This window comes from Trachinotus anak, unplaced genomic scaffold (genome assembly GCF_046630095.1).
Source record: "Trachinotus anak isolate AG129_WGS33_773 ecotype Australia unplaced genomic scaffold, CSIRO_AGI_Tana_v1 ptg000023l, whole genome shotgun sequence".
Classification (NCBI taxonomy): Eukaryota; Metazoa; Chordata; class Actinopteri; order Carangiformes; family Carangidae; genus Trachinotus; species Trachinotus anak.
In genome coordinates this window covers 5087285-5108696 of record NW_027273874.1, presented here as the reverse complement: position 1 = coordinate 5108696, position 21412 = coordinate 5087285, and the positions used below count along the sequence as shown (strand labels likewise).

Below are 21412 nucleotides of genomic sequence, written 5' to 3'. Positions count from 1 at the left end.
GCCACTAAAGACCTTTTAGGTCAACTTCTTCATAACCTGTTCAGGATCTAAACCCCTTAGATGAGGATGAGATAAACGACAAACCCTCCTTCAGTAGTTGAAAAAATAAAAGCAATTCAACAACGTTTTTGTTACTGATCATCTTTATTGGACAAGTTCAGAAAGAAGGTATAAAAGCAAACATTTAATACAATAAAAATACAGCATATTCGAGTTTTGTGGTCCTTGAAACAACCAGAGGGCCACAGTGAGTTTTAAAAAATGCACTTTGTAAAACAATGTCATGGTCCATAGTCTAAAAATAACACAAAAAAAACAATCATTTGGTTCCCCAGGCGAACCCAAACCTCAACATTACATTTACATCTATGAACATCTTTGTTTTAATCTGTAGAGTCTCCAAAGCCTGATAGTTACAGTTAAACAACGACTTGCACAGAACAGAAAGTGCAGAAGTACAACATCACTCTAACATAACCATCTGCTTAACATGTCCAACTGGACCAGGGCTGCACACAGTAAGAACTACAGATCAGATTTGGCCTTTACAATAATTTATTCTAGTCTTTCAGGTTGTCCCACTCTAATATCCTTCGGTTTTACTTCATATACAATTTGAGATGTATACAGTATGACATAACTACAACTAACTGTAAATAGATTTCTTTGTTATATGTAGTCAGACAATAAAGTATCATCCATGTTACAGTTTGGTTTCCTTTGACTGAAACACACACTGGTAACAGAATGCTTGCATTATTTTATTGATTTGAAACAGTCACTCTGAGGGTCAGACACCTTTAGGATCTGTATGAAACCTTATTTTATTTGAGCAAATGCAATAACCTGCTCATATGAGGAGAACATGTTGTAGTAGTTTTGATATGCAAATTACTTGTTTTTTTTATTTCAAGTTGTTTGAGGTAAAGTGCTATGCAAACAAGTCAAACTGCCTGGCTTATTTAGAAAACTTGTATTTTTAGATCAAATAGAGGGCACAATTATCTGCAAAAAAAAGCATCTGCACTTTGCCCCCCAACTTTTTTTTGTCCAAAAATGTTATAAAAGTGTAACCCAATGCTGACTGACTGTCTCAGGTGTGTTTAACAGGGGTTATAACCAGAGGAGAAGCGTTCTTGCCCTCCTGGATGAGGCAGGGGCTGAAGATGGGGTACAGGCTCTCACTGAAGGTATCAACAAAAGTATAGAGATGCAGACGAGCCTTCACATCATAGAAAGAAATCTGGCCTCCGTCATAATCCAGGAAGATTCCCACTTTACTGGGTTGGGATGGCAGCATCAGAGGCAGACGGGACGAGGCCAGAGCTTTCACCTCCCCGTTTTTCAGCCACAGACACCAGTACCCCCCCTCAGGACTCAGCTTGATCTCGCCCTTGCGGCGGGCTGAAGCACGGACCACACCAAGCGTCCAGGCCATCTTGCGCCCCACATCCACCTCCCAGTAGTGACGCCCAGAGCTGAGGCCCTCGCGGCCCAGGACAAAGAGGGCGGGGCTGAATCGCTTTGGACCCTCAGAGTGGGGGGTCTTACGCTCTTCATACCTCACCTGGCGACCGTCGTCGGACACGACCAGGTTCCTCTGGGCTGTGGCAGTGTCCAAAATCACCTCACCTGGACACAACAGAGCAGAGATCCTGTCACGATGTTATGACAATTTTACCATCATGATAATGAATTTTCTTTGCCGGGATACATCTGCTTGCTACCCTAGGAACAGGACCTTTATCATTCATGACCATCAAAAATGTTCCTGTCTCAGTTCACCTTTAATTTCACCCCTAACAAAGTGGTGGAAGAACTTGGATCCGTTAAAAAAGCAAAAATAAAAATATAAGTGTTAGAATTGCCCCTTAAGAGAAAATAGAGGCACTGAAAAAATATTATTTTCGGGGACCTCAAAGGCTCTGCTCCTTTAAATATATTACAGTGAAGTTTTTATTACTATTAGTGTGTTAAAATGTAAGCAGAAAGTACCTGAAAAAAGGAACTCAAGTACAGTGAAATTTATACTTTCAAACTGGCTGTGCCCCTAGATTTAGCTTGTCCGTGAAGTGAAGAAATGGTACCATCTTGTGGACAATTAGGAAAACTGAACCTCTGGCGACTGCCAGAAACCTCTGCTCTCCCTTCCAAGATGTTCCTAAAGAAGTGCCCCTACCTCAAAAAAAAAAGCATAAGTCAAACCGTTAATATCACAGCTAAGAATTTAAAGCTTTACTCACTTGAGTAGTTTTGCACCTTCCGCAGCTCTGAAAGCGAGAGTGTGGAAGAGAGAGGGAGAGAGAGGGAGAGAGAGAGAGAGAGCAAAACAGAAAAAGAGTGAGAGACCATGTCAGCAAGTCATTCAGCTAAAGAGTCAAAGTCAGAGCAGATGGCACGTGTGGGTGGTAAACATGTAGATCTAATCCCGAGCTGTAAATGCTCAAGACATGTGGCGCTGTCAGTCAGCTCTGCTGCTGCTGCCTCTCCGCTGATTCCAAGTGGATGAACTGCGGCATCAACACTATCACCATCTGCCCAGCCATCTTGTATGTGTGAAAGTGTGAGCGTGGTTGGTTGCTTGGTGCAATGATGAGTCACTTTTCTATTTCAAAGCGCTTGTACAGTGACCCACAGATCCCGTGGTTTGGATTTTGCACAGGAAGTGTGGTTGGTGTTGGATGAGAGAGGATGGATTTTACGATAACTCAGCATGGATGATTAATGCACAACATAAAATACTGTACTCATCATTTTATTTACATCACTACGAGTATTTTGAGATATTGTTGCCCTTGGCAAACATTAAATTGGAGGTGTTATCTAATTTATTATTAATAATAATAATAACTTTATTTATACAGCACCTTAAAAAACAGGGTTTACAAAGTGCTTTGACAAATGAATAAAAAGTGATGGTGGTCAAAAGCAGGACAGAAAGTTACAGAGGGGAAACAAACAATATAAATGAGGACAATAAGAGGGAGCAGATGCCATGTAAAACACACACACACACACACACACACACACACACACACACAGTAAAAGCAATAAAATGATGGATAAAAGGATACAGAGATGATGAAAAAAAGAATAAAATGTAATTTAATACATTTCTAAAGGCAAAGCTGTTTTTATTAGTTGTTTTTGAGTAACCTTGGCATGTAATTGAGTCATACAGGAGATGGAGAAAATAACAGGAACACCTTACTATAAAATATAAACCAGTACATTAATCCTCTACAGATGGTATGTGATGTCCTGTTGTACTTGTAGTGAATGTGTCAGATTGTCTTGGAAAGCTGCACGTTGTCATCAAACACATGAATTAAAAAAAAAAAAAAAATCTATTTCTTTTTCAAGTCATTGGGTTTAACATAACAGAGTGAGAAACTGACTCTGGCCAGCTGCCCTTACCTTTCCCGTACAGTCTTTTAAGCTCCTCCTGGAACTTGTCCATGAGGCCGCTGACGGCGGAGCGGATGCTTCCCAGGTAGAGGTCAGTGTTGATGCTTACCGCCGACCAATCAGTGGGCTCGGGCGGGGGTGACAACGTCGCCAGATTCTACAGGAAATGGAAGAGAAAGGTTAAGCAAGGTATGATGAAATGAAAATTTAATGACCCCCCAGGGAAAATAAAGCCTCTGCAGCAAAAGGAGAACACAAAATATGAGGCTGCCATGGAAGTCTGAACAGGAAAAAAAAACAAAACTCTCACAATACTCAGTGCTATCGAATATAGATTTATGTGGTGAAACTCTTAACAAATTTGCAAACAGTCTCTGTAAATCTACATCTAGTTATGCAAATGTCAGCTCAGAGCACTCTGCACATCGTCAGTCTGACAGTCAAATCAAAGAACAGTCAGTGCAGGATTTTGTCCAGATAAGCAAAAACAAACCAGGACAGTGAATGTATCTGTCAGCATATTCTCAACTTCCTCCAAACCCTGTGTTTAGGTATTTGAAGCCTTTGCTTCTCCTTGCCCCGTCTTGCATGTGAGAGAGAATCAACATTTTATTTACATAAGCAGTCCAGGATCAATGCACAAGGGAGGGGGGGGGGCTTCTGTAACAGCTGGCTCTGTTCATAGAGACTTTGATGTTGTGTCACAAATATCCCAGCAGCTACAGCTGGTGCAGCCAAGGAGGTCCACTGGAGAACTGGCTGTGCAATGATGAATAAAGACTGTGTATCGTTTCTCAGAGACATATTTTAAAAATGGATATTTTTCCAGCCTGTTTGGTATAATTATTAATAAATAGTTAATTAAGGTAGTTATCTTGCAGATTTCCATGAATGTAAGTATAACATAGCAGCTTACACTTACACACCAGCCTCTTAACAAATTCAGGCCCTTGCTCTGTCCCATATGCATATTAATTTTGCTTTGAGTATGTAGGCTACACAGTGGAAAAATGACTAATAGGCCAGCATGCGTCTTTAAAATTCTGTTTGAGCATAGTCACCATTGAAAATATTTCATCATGTTAGAAATGGAAGAAATCAGAAACAGAAGAACTACACTAAAAGCTGTAAATGCGTTATTTTGAAATTTGAAAAGCAGAAAATGTCATCTTCTCCGGTATGTGTGACATTTTTCACATTTGCCATTGCCTATCTGAGCACAATAACAATACTATAGCCATATAATATAATAAACTATAATATATAATCCAATTACGTTACACCTTCAAAACTCTAGTTTCTCAACCAATGGCCGGGTCAGTTCTGTCACTTGGAAGCTGGTCTCACCTGAAGGAAGACCACTTTGTCCTGGGTCTGCGCGAAGGCTTCCAGCTCGTTGCTCCTCCTCCTCAGGTGGCTCAGCTCGTTCTCCAGACCTCGAGCCAGCTCCTGAGCGTGACGCTCGGCCTCACGTTGGCGCGTGGCGATCAGCTCCACCAGCTCCGCCTGACTCTGCTCCACCAGACGCTGCAGCTCGGCGTACACCTGCCAGCTCTCCTCCAGCTCCTTCTGAGCGCTGGCCTGCAAGGGAGAGGACACGGGGAGGGGGGGTGAGAGATTTGAGAGAATGAAGGCTGTTAAAAAAAAAACAAAACAAAAAAAAACCCCACTGTTGGTCAGTTGTGTAATGTCTTGTGTGGCTCTAAAGGAGTTTTTTTTTCAAGGAACAAGAAAATAGCTCTGATGATGTCACAGTGATGTCATTTACACCATAAAGTCCTTTGTGCGACAAACTTGAGGTGAAGAGTTTGAAAAACGTTGGCATTTATCGGGCAGGGAGGGTCTAATGAAAAGATGTTATCAGTTGCATTATGGGAAATGTAGGACCCTCATTTTGTGGAGCTTAATCTATAGCAAAGACAACCTCTACTGCTTTTAAATTTGATTTTTTTCCTTTCTGTCTCATCTTGTCTAATCCATGAGCAGCAGGCTCCCACACACAGCAAAATGTGCACATGCAGTTAGTTGTTTGTACAGTACACACACACACGCACACACACACACACACAGATGTGGACATTGTGTTATTCAACCCTCTGGTAACTTAACCCTCAGTGTATCTGTAAACGTAGATAAAAATGTCGCTGAGCAGGAAAACAAGAGTAACACTGAACCTGGGAAATCTTGTTTATCACAGAACATTTCACATTGTTCATTTCCATTTGACAAAAAGTTATATACAAATTGTACACACTAATATACATTACTACTTTTAGTCTGATTACATTTTATATCAAGATTTAGGCACACTCATATTACTCATTGGATTGTTATGGGAAAACAATTCAAAACCTCAATAAGATTTCGGTCATTTTACACCTGCAACTAGAAACCTTTCATCTATATGAACAAAAGCAGAGTAATCCTTGTTGTTTTGATCTCTAATGCTAGAGGTAGGCTTTACAGTAATGAGGCTGTAGGTAAAAACAGGGTGTGGAAAACTGAAGGTAAATGCTACACTGGTCGCACCGGTCGAACGGCCTCAGACATGGATCTGAGCAGGAGAAAAACTTCCCCAGAGCATGAGAGGTATGAGAGAGACATGGACAAAGTCCTGCCAAAGTGTGGTTTAGATTCTCTACCAAAGTCAATTTGCAGTAGGGTGTGAGGCAGGATTCCGTCAGTGAAAATGTAATTTAAAAAAAATTACAAGTGTGGTGTAGTGTTGCGTCAAAGTGACGCCTAGCAACAGCCCGATCGGGTTTTGCGAGCTACCCTGGATCACAGAGCTGCTTGAAGTGTAAATAAAGCTTTTGAGCTTCAGTGCACGAGAAGCACCACGTTAGAGGAGAATGGGCAAATATTTAACATGCAGTACACAGGGGAACAACAGCAGCAATATGAAAGACGACTTTAAAATGGAATAAGGCACAAAGACTCGATTTACTCCAAACTAGAAGGCGGGTCATTAAATTTGAATATAAGAAAATTAATCTTTATGAGATCAATTTTAAATTCAGTTCAATTTTCCCTTGAAAATAAAAATGCAGAATTGATAGGCACCTTCAAAACTGCAGATACTTGCACCGGACTTGTATTTCAAAGAGTTGAAAACTGACACCAACACTTTCAAACTTGCTGTGTTTTTGTCTCCCAGTTGCCAGGGCTCTAATCACATGCAGTACATACACGGGTAAAACTCACAGGTGAGATCTTGGTTCCCAGCCATCAAATCCTCAGATGCCTTACCTTGATGACCTTGATGGATTGTTTGATCTCCTCCAGTTTCTTGGCTCTCTCCTTGATCAAATGTTTCAGCTCCGACCTCTTCTTTCCCAGATTACTCTGTGGATTAATAAAATCAATGTGGACACAGCTTTGTACCATGAAGATCACATGGCAGCCCTTGCAACGGTCAGCGGGGCCTTCGTCACATACTTTTAAGGCAAGGCAGAAAATCCAAACCAGCAAATGCAGCTAAATGTCACAAATATATATATTTACTTCTTTATTTCCATATATTTGAGGCAACAGCTCACCATCTTCTTCTTCCACTCATGGTCAGTGGAGACGATGTCGTGTGATTTGTGCGTGGCCTCGGCGCAGGCTGTGCAGATGCAGGTGTGGTCGGTGCGGCAGTAGACCTCCAGGAGACGTTCGTGTTTCTTGCAGATCTTCTCCTCCAGGTGGAAAGTGGGTTCGATCAGACGATGAGATAACAAAGACTTCACCTGTATAAAAAGGGAGAGAGCGTGAAGAATTGTGAATTGTCTTTGTACGGTCTTTACGCTTTTAGTGTTGTTAACTTCATTTCAGCACTTTTCATGCTGCTTTATTTAACTTGAAAATGAGACAAAGAGACAAAGAAAAGGATTCTCAAGAGGGAAAAAAAGGTATTTAGTACCTTGCAAAAAAGTACAACAGTAAACGGACCTTTTTATGATGTCGTAGGTGGGCCTCACAGAATGACCCGGGGCAGTTCACACAAGACTTGAGCGCCTTTAACTTCCTCCCAATACAGGCGTCACAGGGAACCTCCCCAGCACGAGCGAACTCTCCAGTATCGGGCCCTGGAGAGCCACCGTGGCCTGTATCTGAGCTCAGATTCAGCGTGGATCCCCGAGAGGCGGTCCCTCCATCCACACCAGCCCCTCCCGCCATCACCAGCCCCTGAAACTGGGAAGATATTTCAGCCAGGACCCTGTTGACACTCATCTCAGGTTTTTTGGAGTAGGTCTTCTTGCACATGGGGCAAGAGAACTTCTTGCTGTGGTTCCAGTAGCCCTGCAGGCAGGCCTTGCAGAAGCTGTGGCCGCAGGGCGTGGAGACGGGCTCCACAAACACCTCCAGACAGATGGAGCAGGTGAACTGGTCCTCTGAGAGGACCCGGCCTCTCTGAGAGCTTATGCCTGGACGAGGAAGGAAAGGGGAAGACAGAGAGAAATGCTACAGATTAAATGTACAAGTCTTAAGCTTCATCACCAGATAGACAAATAACTACATATCTAGAAACACTACACGGACTACTGGATTTCTTTAGCCTCCAACATGGTTGTGGCTCATCCAAGAGGGTCGTTAACACCTTTTATGTTATGTATGTGCCACCAAGGCAGTCGTGTCAGAGTCATTAGAAATGAATAAAAATGTGAATTACTGTGAAACCACATGAGAATGGTTTCAGCTCATCCGCCATCATTTCAATATTTCAGACCTGACTAAAACTGACTTGTTTTTTTTTGGTTTTTTTGGTGTGCACAAACTGACACAAAGTCAGTTTGCGGTGCTGATTTTACATGAAAGCCTTGTAAGGTTAACCACAACAGTGACATGCTGTACCGTTTTATAAATAGATAAATTAGGCCATTGACTGACACACCCTCCAAAAATGCTTGAATAACACAAGCTACACAAGATGAGAAACTGTGGAACCTCTACAAAAAAAGTTTTTTCTTGTGTTAAGTGAAACCCCTTCTGACTGGGGGGTCAAAGGTCGGTGTGCACACGGCTTTAATCTGGCATTTGAATTAGGTCTTAAAGAGTCTCAGAGGAAGAGAGACAATGATTAGTGAAATGAGGCGTTTCTGTAACTTGACCTGAAAATTCTTATATGACGACCAAACATATCCAGATGTGATTTAGTAAGTTGATTTTCAGATGATTTAATGAGCTCAGTTTCTATCTGAAGAAAGGTGTACCAAAGGAAACATGGGGTTATGTGGATGCTAAAATTAAAACAGACAGCATGTTATAAGCATTAGTTATTTTGATGATGATTGTATTTTATCTTTATCTGTGTTTCTTAACTCACAAATGAGATACTTGTTGGGAAGGAAGGGGTTGCATTGAGGAGAGACTACCATTTAAAATCTCCCACTGTACTCAGGGAGTGGACACAGTATAAGTGTGAACAGAAAGACTGTTGCTGAAGGACGGGGGAAGTCGTTCGACTCAACATAATCACGCCTCTGCACGTGACCAGAGACAAGAAGACAAATCAGTGTAAGACAAGAAACGGTACGAAATGAGAAAATGTTTTCATCCCAAATTCATGAAGGTTTGTCAAAATATTCCACAGCAAAGAACACAGGGCCTTTTAACAGAGACAGGAAGTGTCTTTAACAGTGTCATTCTGCCCAGTGGTGGGTGACAAACTATCTAAGGAATGCAGAAACTCAGGACTGTCTACCTTTAGCACATGCCTCAGGTTTTCAAAAGAAAACACAACCCAAACTGGAAATTTATGCCATAACAGCAACAGCAGACAAACACTGCTGTATATTTTATGTTTCATAAAATGTAATTTAATATGCTGACAGTCATGTAGATTATTACATTTGTATAATGTAACAGCCACTGAGAATGTAAACACAACAGCAACTTATTTTTCATGAGCAGCTGTTTAAGAAATATCAGCTACTCCAATCAAAACACATCATGCTCCCAGCTTTTCTCTCAAGTGTTTCATATAAGAGTGCTTTGTCCAACTTTAGTTCACACTCAGTGTCTGTTTATAACTCCTCTGCTTTTGTAAATGGGACAGAAAACTATACCTGACAAAAGAGCCACATAACAACTCAACAGTGAAAAGCAGTGATCACTACTAAAACTAAACACGCTACTACAAGAAAGTACAACTTACTCTGCATGTTTTCCTTTGACGTGGAGCAGTGCAGTCCTTCACTTCATGTAGTTTGCTATGAATCACACACCGACAGGTGCTCAGGTACTCTTCCTGGAACTTGAAGTGGCCCTCCCACTCTCAGTGTGACACACCCAAATTTCCCCACATGCCCTCCCTTTGTTATCACACTCTGATTTCTCTGGTTCTGCTGTGTAGATATGCAAGGCCCCAAACCACGTGTCGTGTTTGCTCCATTTGAATAGGTCTTTCACTGAAAAAACACTAAAATAAAAAAAATTTTGTCAAATACTAAAGAAACTAGAAAACATGTGAACTTATTTCTCATGAAAAGGAAAATAAGAAAAACTATACAAAGAACATGTGAAACTATGCTTGAATTTGCATGAAGAAGCAGTTTAAGTAGTATCAACAAAATAAATGGAAAAAGGCAGAAAGGGATGAAGGATGCAAACTAAAGTGGAAGCAGTGAAAAAAAGTTGAAAATGTGAGTCATAATGTTGAAGTGAGTTGAAGTGTGCAGAGAGAAACTGAGGTGCATTGCCTCACACATAGCCTTCACTGTACGCTTCAATTTGATCACTAAACTTAAAACTTGTTTGCATGCATACCAATTATGGAGGCAGTAGAACCCATAAGGTAATGTGTGGGAGATGACAGCACACATCAACTCAGCAGACAGAAACATCAGGACCAGGTACAAGGTCCAGGAAGAACACGGGGTAGGAAAAAAATAACTAATGTGTCATTCCAGTTATGTAACAACATAACCACCCCCCAGCTTACTCCCCCGACACCTATATAGGCTCAAATTAGGTTCAAAATGATTTTCAACTTGGAAAATAACATTTACAAATAATTCCATTGTTCATAGTTGTAAATCAACCTCTTTGAACTTGTAAAATTAATTTACATGAGAAATTCAAGTTTGTGCATGTGAAAAAAGTTGTGGTTGTGTCTAAGAGATTTGTATTTGATTTAAAAAAAAGACTGCCAATCTAAACTTAACAAACGGTCAGTGGCGAGGTTAATCAAAGACATGGCGATAAAAGAAATGCTTCTTGATATCTGTGAGCAGGGAACTGTAAAACCCAGCATGCAAAATCCCCCACTGTGAGACACTGACAAGTACAATTTCTGACCCTTGTAACTTCAGCGTCACACATTTTGTGGGAACTAATGAGCCCAGAGATTTACAGTTTTCTACCAAAACATTTCTTCTTTTTACAGTGTCATTGTGCAACCTCAACACTGAATTGTTCACAGTTTTGATTAACAGTGTCTTTTCTTTAGGAAATACAAATCTCTTCTATACAAGCACAACTTTCTTTTTTCAAAAGCAGAAAGTTAAATTTCTCCTGCAGATTTATTTTACAGGTTTACAAAGGCTGAATTACGACTACAAACACTGGAATTATTTGTGAACACACACTGCAACCTCTTCTGAAAGTCAGCAACCATCTCTTTGCTCCTCTCCACATTTAAGGAGAGGTTGTTGTCACTGCACCATGTGGCCAGTTACTCGACTTCATCTCTGTAGAGCCTGTCTTTGTTGTTTGTGATGACACCCGCCACCATCGTGTCATCAGCAAACTTGGTGATGTGACTGGAGTTGTATCCGGCAGAGCAGTCGTGAGTCAGTACAGTGAACAGGAGTGGGCTGAGCACACAGATCTGAGCGGTCTGCTTGTGAGAAAATCCAGAATCCAGTTACAGAGAGGAGTGTTGAAGCCCAGTGTGCTCAGTTGTGGTATGATGGTGTTCACTGCAAAGCTGAAAACTTGTTTGTGTCATCATGTTTTCTGGACTGCAGTCTAACCTCACTCTCCCTGTGCCTCAGGATTATTCACCTCATGCCTGACCTGTACTCCTGGTCCATCCTGCCCTTCCTCCTCGATGGATCCAACATTCAGCCAATCACCACCTGCCTGCCCCTGTGGCACTTCATCGGCCCAGCAGCCTCCATCCCAGAGCCTCAGCCCCACCATTCCTCCCCTGCCTGCCCCACAGTCCTCAACCGGCCCAAATCAGCCAAGCTGCTCATCACAATAGCATCTATTCAACTTGCACCACTGAGTCAATGTTTTGCTTTTGGGTCCTAAAGAACATTTATTGAGTTTTAGCAGCCAGAGAAATTTGCAATCAACAACTTCGACAAAAAAAACAGAATATTGCTTTTATTTTTCAGAGACTATGACAAAAACAAGATAAAGAATTAATATGTTTATACACTGACTGTACATAAAGTCTTCTAAAATGTCAATCTATAAATTGTATTCAAATGAAACAAATTTTTTTTTTTTTTTTAATTATTATAATCAGGACTCAAAATGTCTGGGATGTTTTTACTTCCTGTTTGTAATTGTTTCTATGTTGTTTTTCTTCTAAGTTACACATCTTGTCAAACTTTGAGAAAACTTTTTTATGTTAAATTGTATGAGACCTCTCTGGATTGCTGCCATCACCGATTAATACAAATTTTATAATAATTTATCGTTGTGCCGTATACATCTTGTCAAAAACTCCTGTGTGAAGTTTCAGGCCTCTGGGCCTAATGTTATGGGAGCTATTGATCTTTTAGTTTATTTTTTCACTACCGTATATAAACCTCAATAAAAGGGAAACTGGAAAAATGTGCTTTAACTATTTAATGTGAATAAATATATAAAGTAGTGGGGCATCTTGATGCCTAAAAAAACCTTTTGAAATCATTCAAAACAGTGCAGTGCGGTCATAATTGCACTACACATGGATAAAACATCCAATTACTTAATTTTGTAAGTCAGATTATATATTAATAAGGGTTTTTTCTGTGATCTTGACCTTTGCTTAGGTTGATAAATCTAAATCATTTTTTCATTTTATGATCTCTGCAGTCATAATTCTCAGAGGAGCCCAAACATGGATCAATATTGGAGTAAGCCCTGTCTGTAAAGTTGCATTTTGTGAAGGTGAAGATGTGAGTCTTGGTCTCTACCTGGCTCTCCTCATAATCTACAAACACCCCCACCCTCTGGGGAGGAGGAGACAACATAAAAGGGAATGGATTCTGTGTACCCTTCTTCAGAAACGATAAGCCAGGGCCCTGCAGTGTCGGAGTCGATGATGATGTCCTCTGTAGATGGGATGATGGGATGTACATAACATTCAGGGCTAAAAGGAAATTACTGACTGCATTTTCAGATGAATCTGGATAAAAATCACATGGAAACATCCAACTTTTAAGTTAGTGCTTATAAAAAAAATGACAAACCTGCATATCGCTGCACTTTCTTGAGCGCTACAAGGACAGACAGAACATAATTACCATGGAGATAAATGATTCAGCTGACGTCCTCAATGATAAATGGCACAGTGGTTAAATGATTAGAAATAGCTCTATTTATCAAATCACCTGCAGTGTTGAAATCATCTTTGCTGACAACATAGTTTATCATTCTTTTTATGCATTTTCATCCATTTTATCACCCATCAGGCTGTCAGCGACAGGCTCAGAAATATTGAGTCATTTTTTCCTTTATTCATTAATCCCTTCAGCACTTTTTAACCCCCTATTTTAGCAAACCCTGCATGCACTGGGAGGAGGGACGTTAAAGACTCAATCATATGCAACAAAGAGCCAACACAAACAATCAATCTTATGTTTTGCCAATTTCACGTGTACAATTCACCTGATTTCCATGTTTTTCTGCACAGCCAGTATGGGCATGTTGCTGTATGTATGCTACATGTAAACCACTGGTGCTCCCCATATTTAAGAAGCCACTTTTTCAATAAAAAAAGACCAGAGTGGGACTAGTACCCTGCTGGGACTATGAAAACATCCATAAAGTTTCTATGGCTCCAGCAGTGTTTTTATGGGCCCCCCAGGGGACAGGTCCAAGGCTGAGCTTCATTCCCAGTCTGACCATGGAGCCAGCACTGGTTCTACAGAGATGGACAACACTGCCAGCTTGACTCTTTTCCTCTCCGGATATGTAAGTAACTTGATGCTTCACAATGTTGCATCTCTGTTTCCTGCAGTGGCTGCTGGCATGACAGCTTTAGCTAACTTGCTGTTACTGATATGAACGTGTTGGGCAAATGTTGCTATTGCTAGCTTTGTTGTCGCAATGCTAGCTTCGGGGGGGTAATTGTTGTGGCTGGTTTGCTTTATGTTGGCTGTAGTGCACAAAGGTTGGCTGTTGGGAGTGAAGCAGAAATGTGTTTGTGGTTGTGAACATGCCGAAATGATCAGGCTGTTATGCTAACATGCTAAATATGAGCATGTTTTTGCATGCAACAGTTGTTGATGTTAATATTTTAGCAGGCTGTCATGCAGCCATTATACATAGCATAGTGTTTAACAGATGCATTTAGCCAAATTACAGCTGAGGCTATTGAAATATTTTGCTCATTAGATGATGCTCACCAGCTAGTGACTTTTTCTGTCAGGCAGCATCCAGTTGGTACATTAATGAGATTTAGTAATTAATGTTGTAGTGAGTTTGTAAAGGAAACCCACTTTCATTTGATAGTTCCCACTTGCCAAAAACTTGTTGTAATGTAGAGAAATATACATTATATGTAAATAAATTGTAGCTGCGCCGGAATAATTTCACCTAAAACTGTCAAACATTTATGCTTTGACATTTTTATGCTGTTGCACGATGAGTCAGAAATGAAAGTGTGTCTGACCTTAAATGCTGGTTTTGGAAGCATGTCTTTGTGTGAATGAGACCTTCAGGTTTGGATAGTGGGGGATTAATCAAGGCACATCACTCACAGGCGTTCAGTCAGGTGTGTGCACCTGATAAAAACCAGCTGTTCCGTCCTGGCTGTAACATTTTGAGTTGCCTTCCTCCACGGGCTGGAAGCCTTTCTCAGAGTTAATGATAAGTGTGGAGGGTCCAGGTTTCTAGTGGCTGGAAAAACCCAGACTATATGGTCTGAATGTTCTAGGGCGGAGTTGAGTTTTATTAGACAGCACAGGCTCATTTCAAAGTTTTAACCACAACATGTACTGCAACACTACTCCAGTGATATTGAAACATGCGGTTTATATTAGCTCTTTTGACAGCAGTAAAGACAGAAGTTAGACCGTGGAACTGCTCAAACCACAAAACAGCTGAGCAAAATTTCTGAACTGCTACATATCCAACAGTCGTCCCACACTCAGATCATTGAGGCAAATAATCAGGCCCTGAACACCCTTCGAACTACACCTCCAACAACAATGGCAGAAATCAGATTCTAAAATTTCAGGTGACTGGGGCTAAAATTAGGCAATCCATCCAGTCCTTGTCAAAACATTTGACTAAAACCACAAATGTCAATTCATATCGGCGCCTAAGGAAGCCAGCATTTTTGGTCACAGTGTTTTGCTTTTTAATGGCATTTTTATTGATCTACCTTTGACTGATGCAGTGTCACCACTGAGTGACCTAATACTGGTGTACATGCCTTCCTCTGGTTTACTTCACAACTCCATTCTTATCAACAGTTTCGGTAAAAATAAATTATGGCTGAATTCTCTGAATCTCGCTTTAGCTTTCTCTTTAAAAGTAAATTACGGCACTGAATGAATATATAAAATTATTTTCTGTTCTCCCCTTTTATATGCTCTTGCTGTAAGTTTTCAGTTTAATGCAGGCAGCAGGATTACATGTTAGAGGCTGCAATACTTTATCTCCACCACTAGTGGGCAGCCTTTCACCAGCACTGAGGCAACACCAGCTCCTGCCACTAGACCCTTTACATTCATGATGCATTTTTACCCTATATGGTACCTGATGCTGTCGTCCATGGCAACGTATGAGCACAACAATAGAATAGGCTTAAATTCGCAGGTTATTCACAGAACAAATATCCAAAAGTAATCAGTGTTGAGGTGGAAACTGCTGCAACCACTACATAATGTTGAGCCAATATTGTCATGGCCTTAGCACAGAATTTTCCTCTGTCTGTTTTCTAATACTTTGAGTTATGGCCATTAAATCCACCACCACCCAAGTCTCAAAAAGATTGATTTCTTTGCACTGCAGCGTATTGACAACGTTGGTGTCAATGAGACATTGAAGAGGGGGTTCTGTTATAAAAATGACCACTTGTCCAGGTCTCTGAGATGATATCGATCCTTCTCACGTCCTGCAAATGTCACTGCATCTCTGTTTATCTGTTGCACGGTATTGATCATCTTGTATGTCTTAATTTTCCTCAGTTTCTGTTGAGAAACTGTCTCTGCTTGTTTAGTCGTATTCCACCATTTATAGCTGAAAACCCCTCTGCTGAATTTCCCTTCACTCTGTTTTATTTAAAGTTTGTTTATAACTTGCATCAGCGACTCAGCTTTTTATCGTTATTGAAATTATTGCAGCAAATCTATACGCGTCAGTAGGCATTTGAGCAGTATATGATTCAGACTAGTGTAAAACAGATGTGTCTTACTTGCACACTTGCCTCCATAATCTTGCCTCAGCTTGTGATTATCTGTCTGTACGTGCACGTGGGAATGCATCTGTGCATGCATGCTGCGATATTCAGTGCTGCCCTACAGCAAACCCACTGCAGAGATTGTGTCGCATGATGTTATGGAGCTACAATTTCTTGGAGTGGGGGGATTCTGCTTTCTCTTCCTGTCGCAGTGTCAGTCAAGGTAAATGTATCCCCCCCCCCTCATCCCCCCTTTCTCTTCCTCTCTTCCTCTCTCTGTCCACTGGCAGCTCCTCCTTGTATCCATCCATCTCTTCATCTTTTCCATCCATCTGCTTGTCTTTTCTTTTTACTCTCCCTTTGTTCTGTCTCTCTGTTTTATTTTCCACAGCCCTATCCAAATGTTCTCTTTCAGGTTTATAAATAGAAGCTATACCCTTCTCCTTTGCTGTCTGTCCCTCTCTTATTCTCCTCCTGTTTTTTCTCTCCTTCCCTGCAATCCGGCACTTAGCAGAGTCTCTGCTGGAAGCAACACTGCACTGTGTTTTTGCCTGTCTAAACCCCCCACCCCCCACCCCCTCACTCCTCACTCCTCACTCCTCACTCCTCACCTCTCACTCTAAACTCCCTCATGTTGCACCTCCATCTCTTTTTCATGTGTAGAATTTGAAGATCTCAGGAAGAACCCGGTCTGTAAATAAACACACAGCGTTTCTCAAGAAATTGTAGCTTTAGGTTTACCCACTCTCCTCTGCCTCCTCCTCATCCCTCTCAAACACCCAAGAAAAACAGCTCACTACCCATGTAGTTTTCTTACATCTCAGCATGTTGCTTCCTCTGCGTCCGCCTCCCCATCCCCCTCATATTCCTCCTTCCTCCAGATGCTCTCTGGTTTCTCAGAGAGGGTATCAGTGCTCTCACCTCCTTTGGGGGATACGGTAGTGCTAGTGAGCATTATTGATAGTCAGTGCGGATACTGTCGCGCTGTCTATGTCACTGATAACCTCGCTCTGCCCCGGCAACAGGAGATGATGCTTCCTTGCTTTCCACCACGGGGTAAAGAGGCATTCGTGCATCATTAGCTCTTAATCACACAGTGAGACTTCATATTGATCCCAGTTTGGACATTTTCTTTGGACGTTTTAGAGGAAGTGACATCAGGAGCTGACTCTGAGTTTTTTGCTCAAGGGCACTAAAGCAGATCAGGTTCCTGTGTCTGCTACTTTGAAAGGTGTTTCTTAACATTTAACCAAATCTGACCCATGATGGTTAGGTAAAAGCATTGGTGCAGACTGAAGGAGTGTTGTGAAACAGCTGATCTGTTCATACCGTGAATTACATCATTAACCAATATTGTTAACTGATCCACCTACACAGTGCTTCATTAGCTCATGCTGAATGAAAATCAGTGCACTTATTCATTTCCTCACACGCTGACCGACTCTCTCATGCAATTAATAAACACCTGACCTCAGGTCAGTCAAGATTTATGTTGTTTGATGTATCCACCATTGTGTCTGAAACAGACAAATTTATTTGCCAGCTAGCAGCAGATTAGCTCATCTTAAAAACAGAGTGGATACAGGAGGAAATGGCGTGACTTTTTCATTGATTTTCCCCAAATGTTAAACTATTGGTTTAATTTTTCACAAGGTCTGAATTTCACTTTGTCCAATACTTCATGACCAAACACCTTACAAACTAATATTGCCATAAGCGTGAGTTGTACTTTGTGTTAGGGCTAGTTACATGTTTACATGCTAAAAGATAGTGACCATGGTTAACATTATACCGTATAAGCATGTCATCATCTGCTAGACTCTTACTTCTGTTGATCTTGCCATCCATCCTGTCTTTGTTGTTGTAGCTTCTTACATTTCTTGCAGCTTTTTTATTTCTGTTCCAAACACATGGCCATTACTGCTTCTTTAAATCATCATCACCTCTTGTGCATGAGAGGATTTTCCCAGGAAAGAATGACTTCCGCCAACATCAGCCGTCTCTGCCTTGCAGAGCCTGTCGCTGCATGCAAGAGTGAACGTATGCAGCTGCATGACTGTGGAAGGAAACAATGCTGAGAAGGCCAAACCATCCCAGTGGAAAAATAAAAACACACTGCTTCGGAAATGATTTTATTTTTAGCCAAGCAATCATTGAAAAGCATTTTTTTTTACTCCTCCCTGTAGCTTCGCCGCCCAGACGCATGCAGCTGATGAAAAGCTACAGCACTGCAGTATTTCATTCACATGCAGCGCTCAGTTTGTGAGCTGCTCTGGTACAGCTCCTGCCTGTTGCATGTTTGCTCTCTGTGTGTCTTTGCATCTGTGCGTGTGTGTGTGCACGCGCGCCGTCCTTGGGTAGGGGAAGTAAATCTCCATGTCCCCCTCTGAATTCTTTGACTGTAACATCTGTATCACACCCGTATCAGGTAATACCTCTTCATCTGTTCATGCAGCACATGGCTTTTGTTGCCCCGATGACTCATGTTTTTTGTATGTAACTGAGACATGAAAACATGTGCACTGGGGCCAAAGTGGGATTTTCTTTAAACCATATTCATCTTAAAACAGCTTAAACCGAGCACAGTGCTGCAGTTGACAGCAGCGTAATCTGCTCTCCCTTCAGATGTGATCTGATCTCATGTGATGCAGTCGGATCTCATCTTGTTTCTCCTCATCTTGTGCAACTTGGAATATTCTCCACATATGTCTTAATAAAGACACTGACGGCTATGGATGACAGAATGCGTACAGCGCGCCTTGTCTGTGATGATAGGAGACATTTTGAGGTCGAAGGTCATGAGGTTCAGTGAACATGTGAAATGCTACCCTTAAATTACGGACTCCAAAAATAGAACCATGGAAAACAATGATTCTTTTTAGCTGCAGGATTTTCAAGGAGCATCTCGGGCTTAATGAAAATCTGTTTTCTTTTCATTATTCCTTCTCTTATCCAAACATAAATAAAGACGGACTTAAAGATTATTTGGAAATGTTTATTCAGTGTGTATTTTGATGTTCGCCTATCCCCAAGCTATGCACTCTACCCATTTCTTTCTATTTAGAAAAAGCACCAAAAACAAAGCAGGATGACCTCTGACCCTCTACAGGATTTTTCTTTAAAAATAACATATGTATTATCTCTTGGTTAAATAGTTTTTCTGAATCTTTGTCTTTCAGCCTTATGATGTTGGTGATCAAGCAAGTTGAGCTGAGCTTCGTTTCACTCACACTGTCGGTCATTCTGTGAAAAAGAATCAGCTCACTGTCCTTAAATGTGAATTCAAAACCACTGCAGGTGACATGATCTCTGCTTTGAAACTAGCATCATCCTCAGCTTTCAGTGCATTTCCTTCTTTATTGATCTTTTAACAGAGAAATTGACAAGAAGGAAAATTGATCCTCCAGGAAAAGAATTGATCCTTGAAAGGAAATGAAATTGATCTACAAGAGAGAGAAGAGATTCTCAATAGAGGGAAACCGGCGATAAATAACTAATGAAGGAAAGATGCCACCAGAGTAGAGAAATAATCATAGTAAAATGATTTCAGGCTTCACCCATGTCCCCAGAAAAAAATAAAAAATAAGATAAAACAGTACCTTATATGCTGTGCAGAATCTTTTCTATGTAGATAGAAAAAATCTGCACAATCTGTTTCATATCTGCACCTTGATTTAACTGTGAATACTCTGTAAATCTCCTTTACTGCACTGCAGACGCCTCGGCAATCTTTTCAGGACAGCATTTCTGTCCAAGACAAGTTTCCTGCTCTTCAGCCTTGAATGTTGAATCATCAGATGAGTCAAAGTAAAAGAAGAAAGGGAATATCTTTTTTAGTCTGAAGTCTGGCATTGTTTTCATTTCATTTATATTCAGAAACTTTTTGCCAAAACAAAAAGAAAAAAAATTCTTGGTGGGTTGTGGATCATCATTAAACTGGACAGAATGAAATCATAATGATAATTTTTCAGTTTCATCCTCAGCAGTTCTCGACCTTTTGTGAGTGATACCTCTTCCTGACATTGTTGGCAACATAAATATGCAGAATGTGTAAATATTAGAAAAAGGAATTAATTTCAAAGTTCAAGTTCGTTCCAAATGAAAGTACTTACATTTTTTTTTTTTTTGTATATACCCACTTGTCCTCATCATCTGCTCCTGTTGCAATCAAAGATATATGACTAAATGATCAATTTCAGAACAATACCACCTATGGACATTGACCTGTCATCGCTCGAGTCACTACCACCTGACTGAAAACATCCCTCACCCTAAATACTGTTGTGTTGTTGCACCAAAACACAAGTGGGTAAAATATTTTTATACAACCATTCACTGTCCTTTTTTTATTAATTTATATTTAAACAATGTTTCATTTTGATCTGCAAAATATTTCATTTATCGGGCTCTGCTTTATTTTCTTGTCCGTAAAAAAGATGTGTAATTTAAAATGCACTCAAAGTATTTCAGAGTGGGACCATGACAACATGCCAGACCTCTATGACCCCCCTGGTAGGAAGCATGCACATGCATTCATTTGTGTCAAGGGGATATGCAAAGACATAATAGTGTCCTATTTACCCTGTGTATAATTGAGTGCTCCAAATTCCTAAATTCCAGCACAGTAATGAAGCAGCCATGTTCTGTTAGTGTCATCCACGAGCCCATTTGAACTGGAACAGCACCCGGAGGGGACCAGATTGAAACTAGCTCCTGCGGGGGTGGGGTGCGATGGGGTGCGAGGGGGGGCCTCATAGCAATACTAACATCCCCTGAGGGGTCCAGGTCAGAAAGATCTCCTTCAAGCAACTGGAATGACTTCAGGAGCTCCGCGATGTAATACACTTAGAGAAATGGATCGTGTGCGTTTATTTTAATAAAATGTATATGTCTGAATAAGTGTAGTTAAAATGGATAAAGAGAAGAGCTCCTGGTGTTTAATGCAAGTGACTGACAAAAGCAAAGCAGATAGAGTTCAAAGCGATATGCAGCAAATTTTATTTAGTGCAGAAAACACAATACAAGTAGTGTTCTTGTGCATTCTCACCTCAGCCACCATTTCTTAAAATCCAACAACACATCATAGATTGTAATGTCAAAATACACAGAAGGGAATTCATAGTCTAAAACACACAGGTCTGGATTTCACATGCCTTCACATCAGAAACACAACAAAACAAGTCGGAGAAGGTCACAGCAACGCAGGTATCCACATAAAGTATAGAAACATAATTCAATAAACAAGTAAACAAAGCATCAATCGTTATGGTAGAAGAAGTGACGAGGCAATAAGAAGATTGGTGGATTGTGAGATGGGGCCCTGTAGAGCTTCCTGATTGGCAGATGCCTCCCTGAAAGGACAGTGGTCACTGATTGGCCACGCTGTGAAGGGTAAGCCTCGACGCCACAATGTGAACATACAATCATCTCAAACACAAACTAAAATCCTACCTC

General features: G+C 40.9%; 1 protein-coding gene and 1 long non-coding RNA gene across 3 annotated transcripts; both read right to left on the bottom strand.

Annotated features, from left to right (window-relative positions):
• Positions 1-125: 125 nt before the first annotated feature.
• Positions 126-9695, bottom strand: btr12 (bloodthirsty-related gene family, member 12). The gene is made up of 8 exons (XM_071459125.1): positions 9548-9695; positions 7342-7817; positions 6948-7139; positions 6658-6753; positions 4756-4989; positions 3418-3565; positions 2244-2270; positions 126-1632 (listed from the first exon to the last, which is right to left on the bottom strand). The coding sequence occupies exons 1-8, from the start codon at positions 9552-9554 to the stop codon at positions 1094-1096; spliced, it is 1719 nt and encodes a 572-aa protein (XP_071315226.1). The 5' UTR covers positions 9555-9695; the 3' UTR covers positions 126-1093.
• Positions 9696-11569: 1874 nt separating this feature from the next.
• LOC139606781 (uncharacterized) lies at positions 11570-15824 on the bottom strand. Of its 2 annotated transcripts, none has more exons than XR_011684687.1 (3): positions 14225-15824; positions 12801-12827; positions 11570-12700 (listed from the first exon to the last, which is right to left on the bottom strand). It is a non-coding gene; the product is annotated as an uncharacterized lncRNA (long non-coding RNA). The 2 variants fall into 2 exon arrangements; XR_011684688.1 differs by having other exon boundaries at positions 11570-12662.
• Between the last annotated feature and the right edge of the window lie 5588 nt (positions 15825-21412).

Coding starts and splice junctions, on each gene's coding strand:
- btr12 (XM_071459125.1), bottom strand. Junction 7,140..7,341: donor ACCTACGACATCATAAAAAG/GTCCGTTTACTG, acceptor CTTTTTATACAG/GTGAAGTCTTTGTTATCTCA. Junction 6,754..6,947: donor ATGAGTGGAAGAAGAAGATG/GTGAGCTGTTGC, acceptor ATTAATCCACAG/AGTAATCTGGGAAAGAAGAG.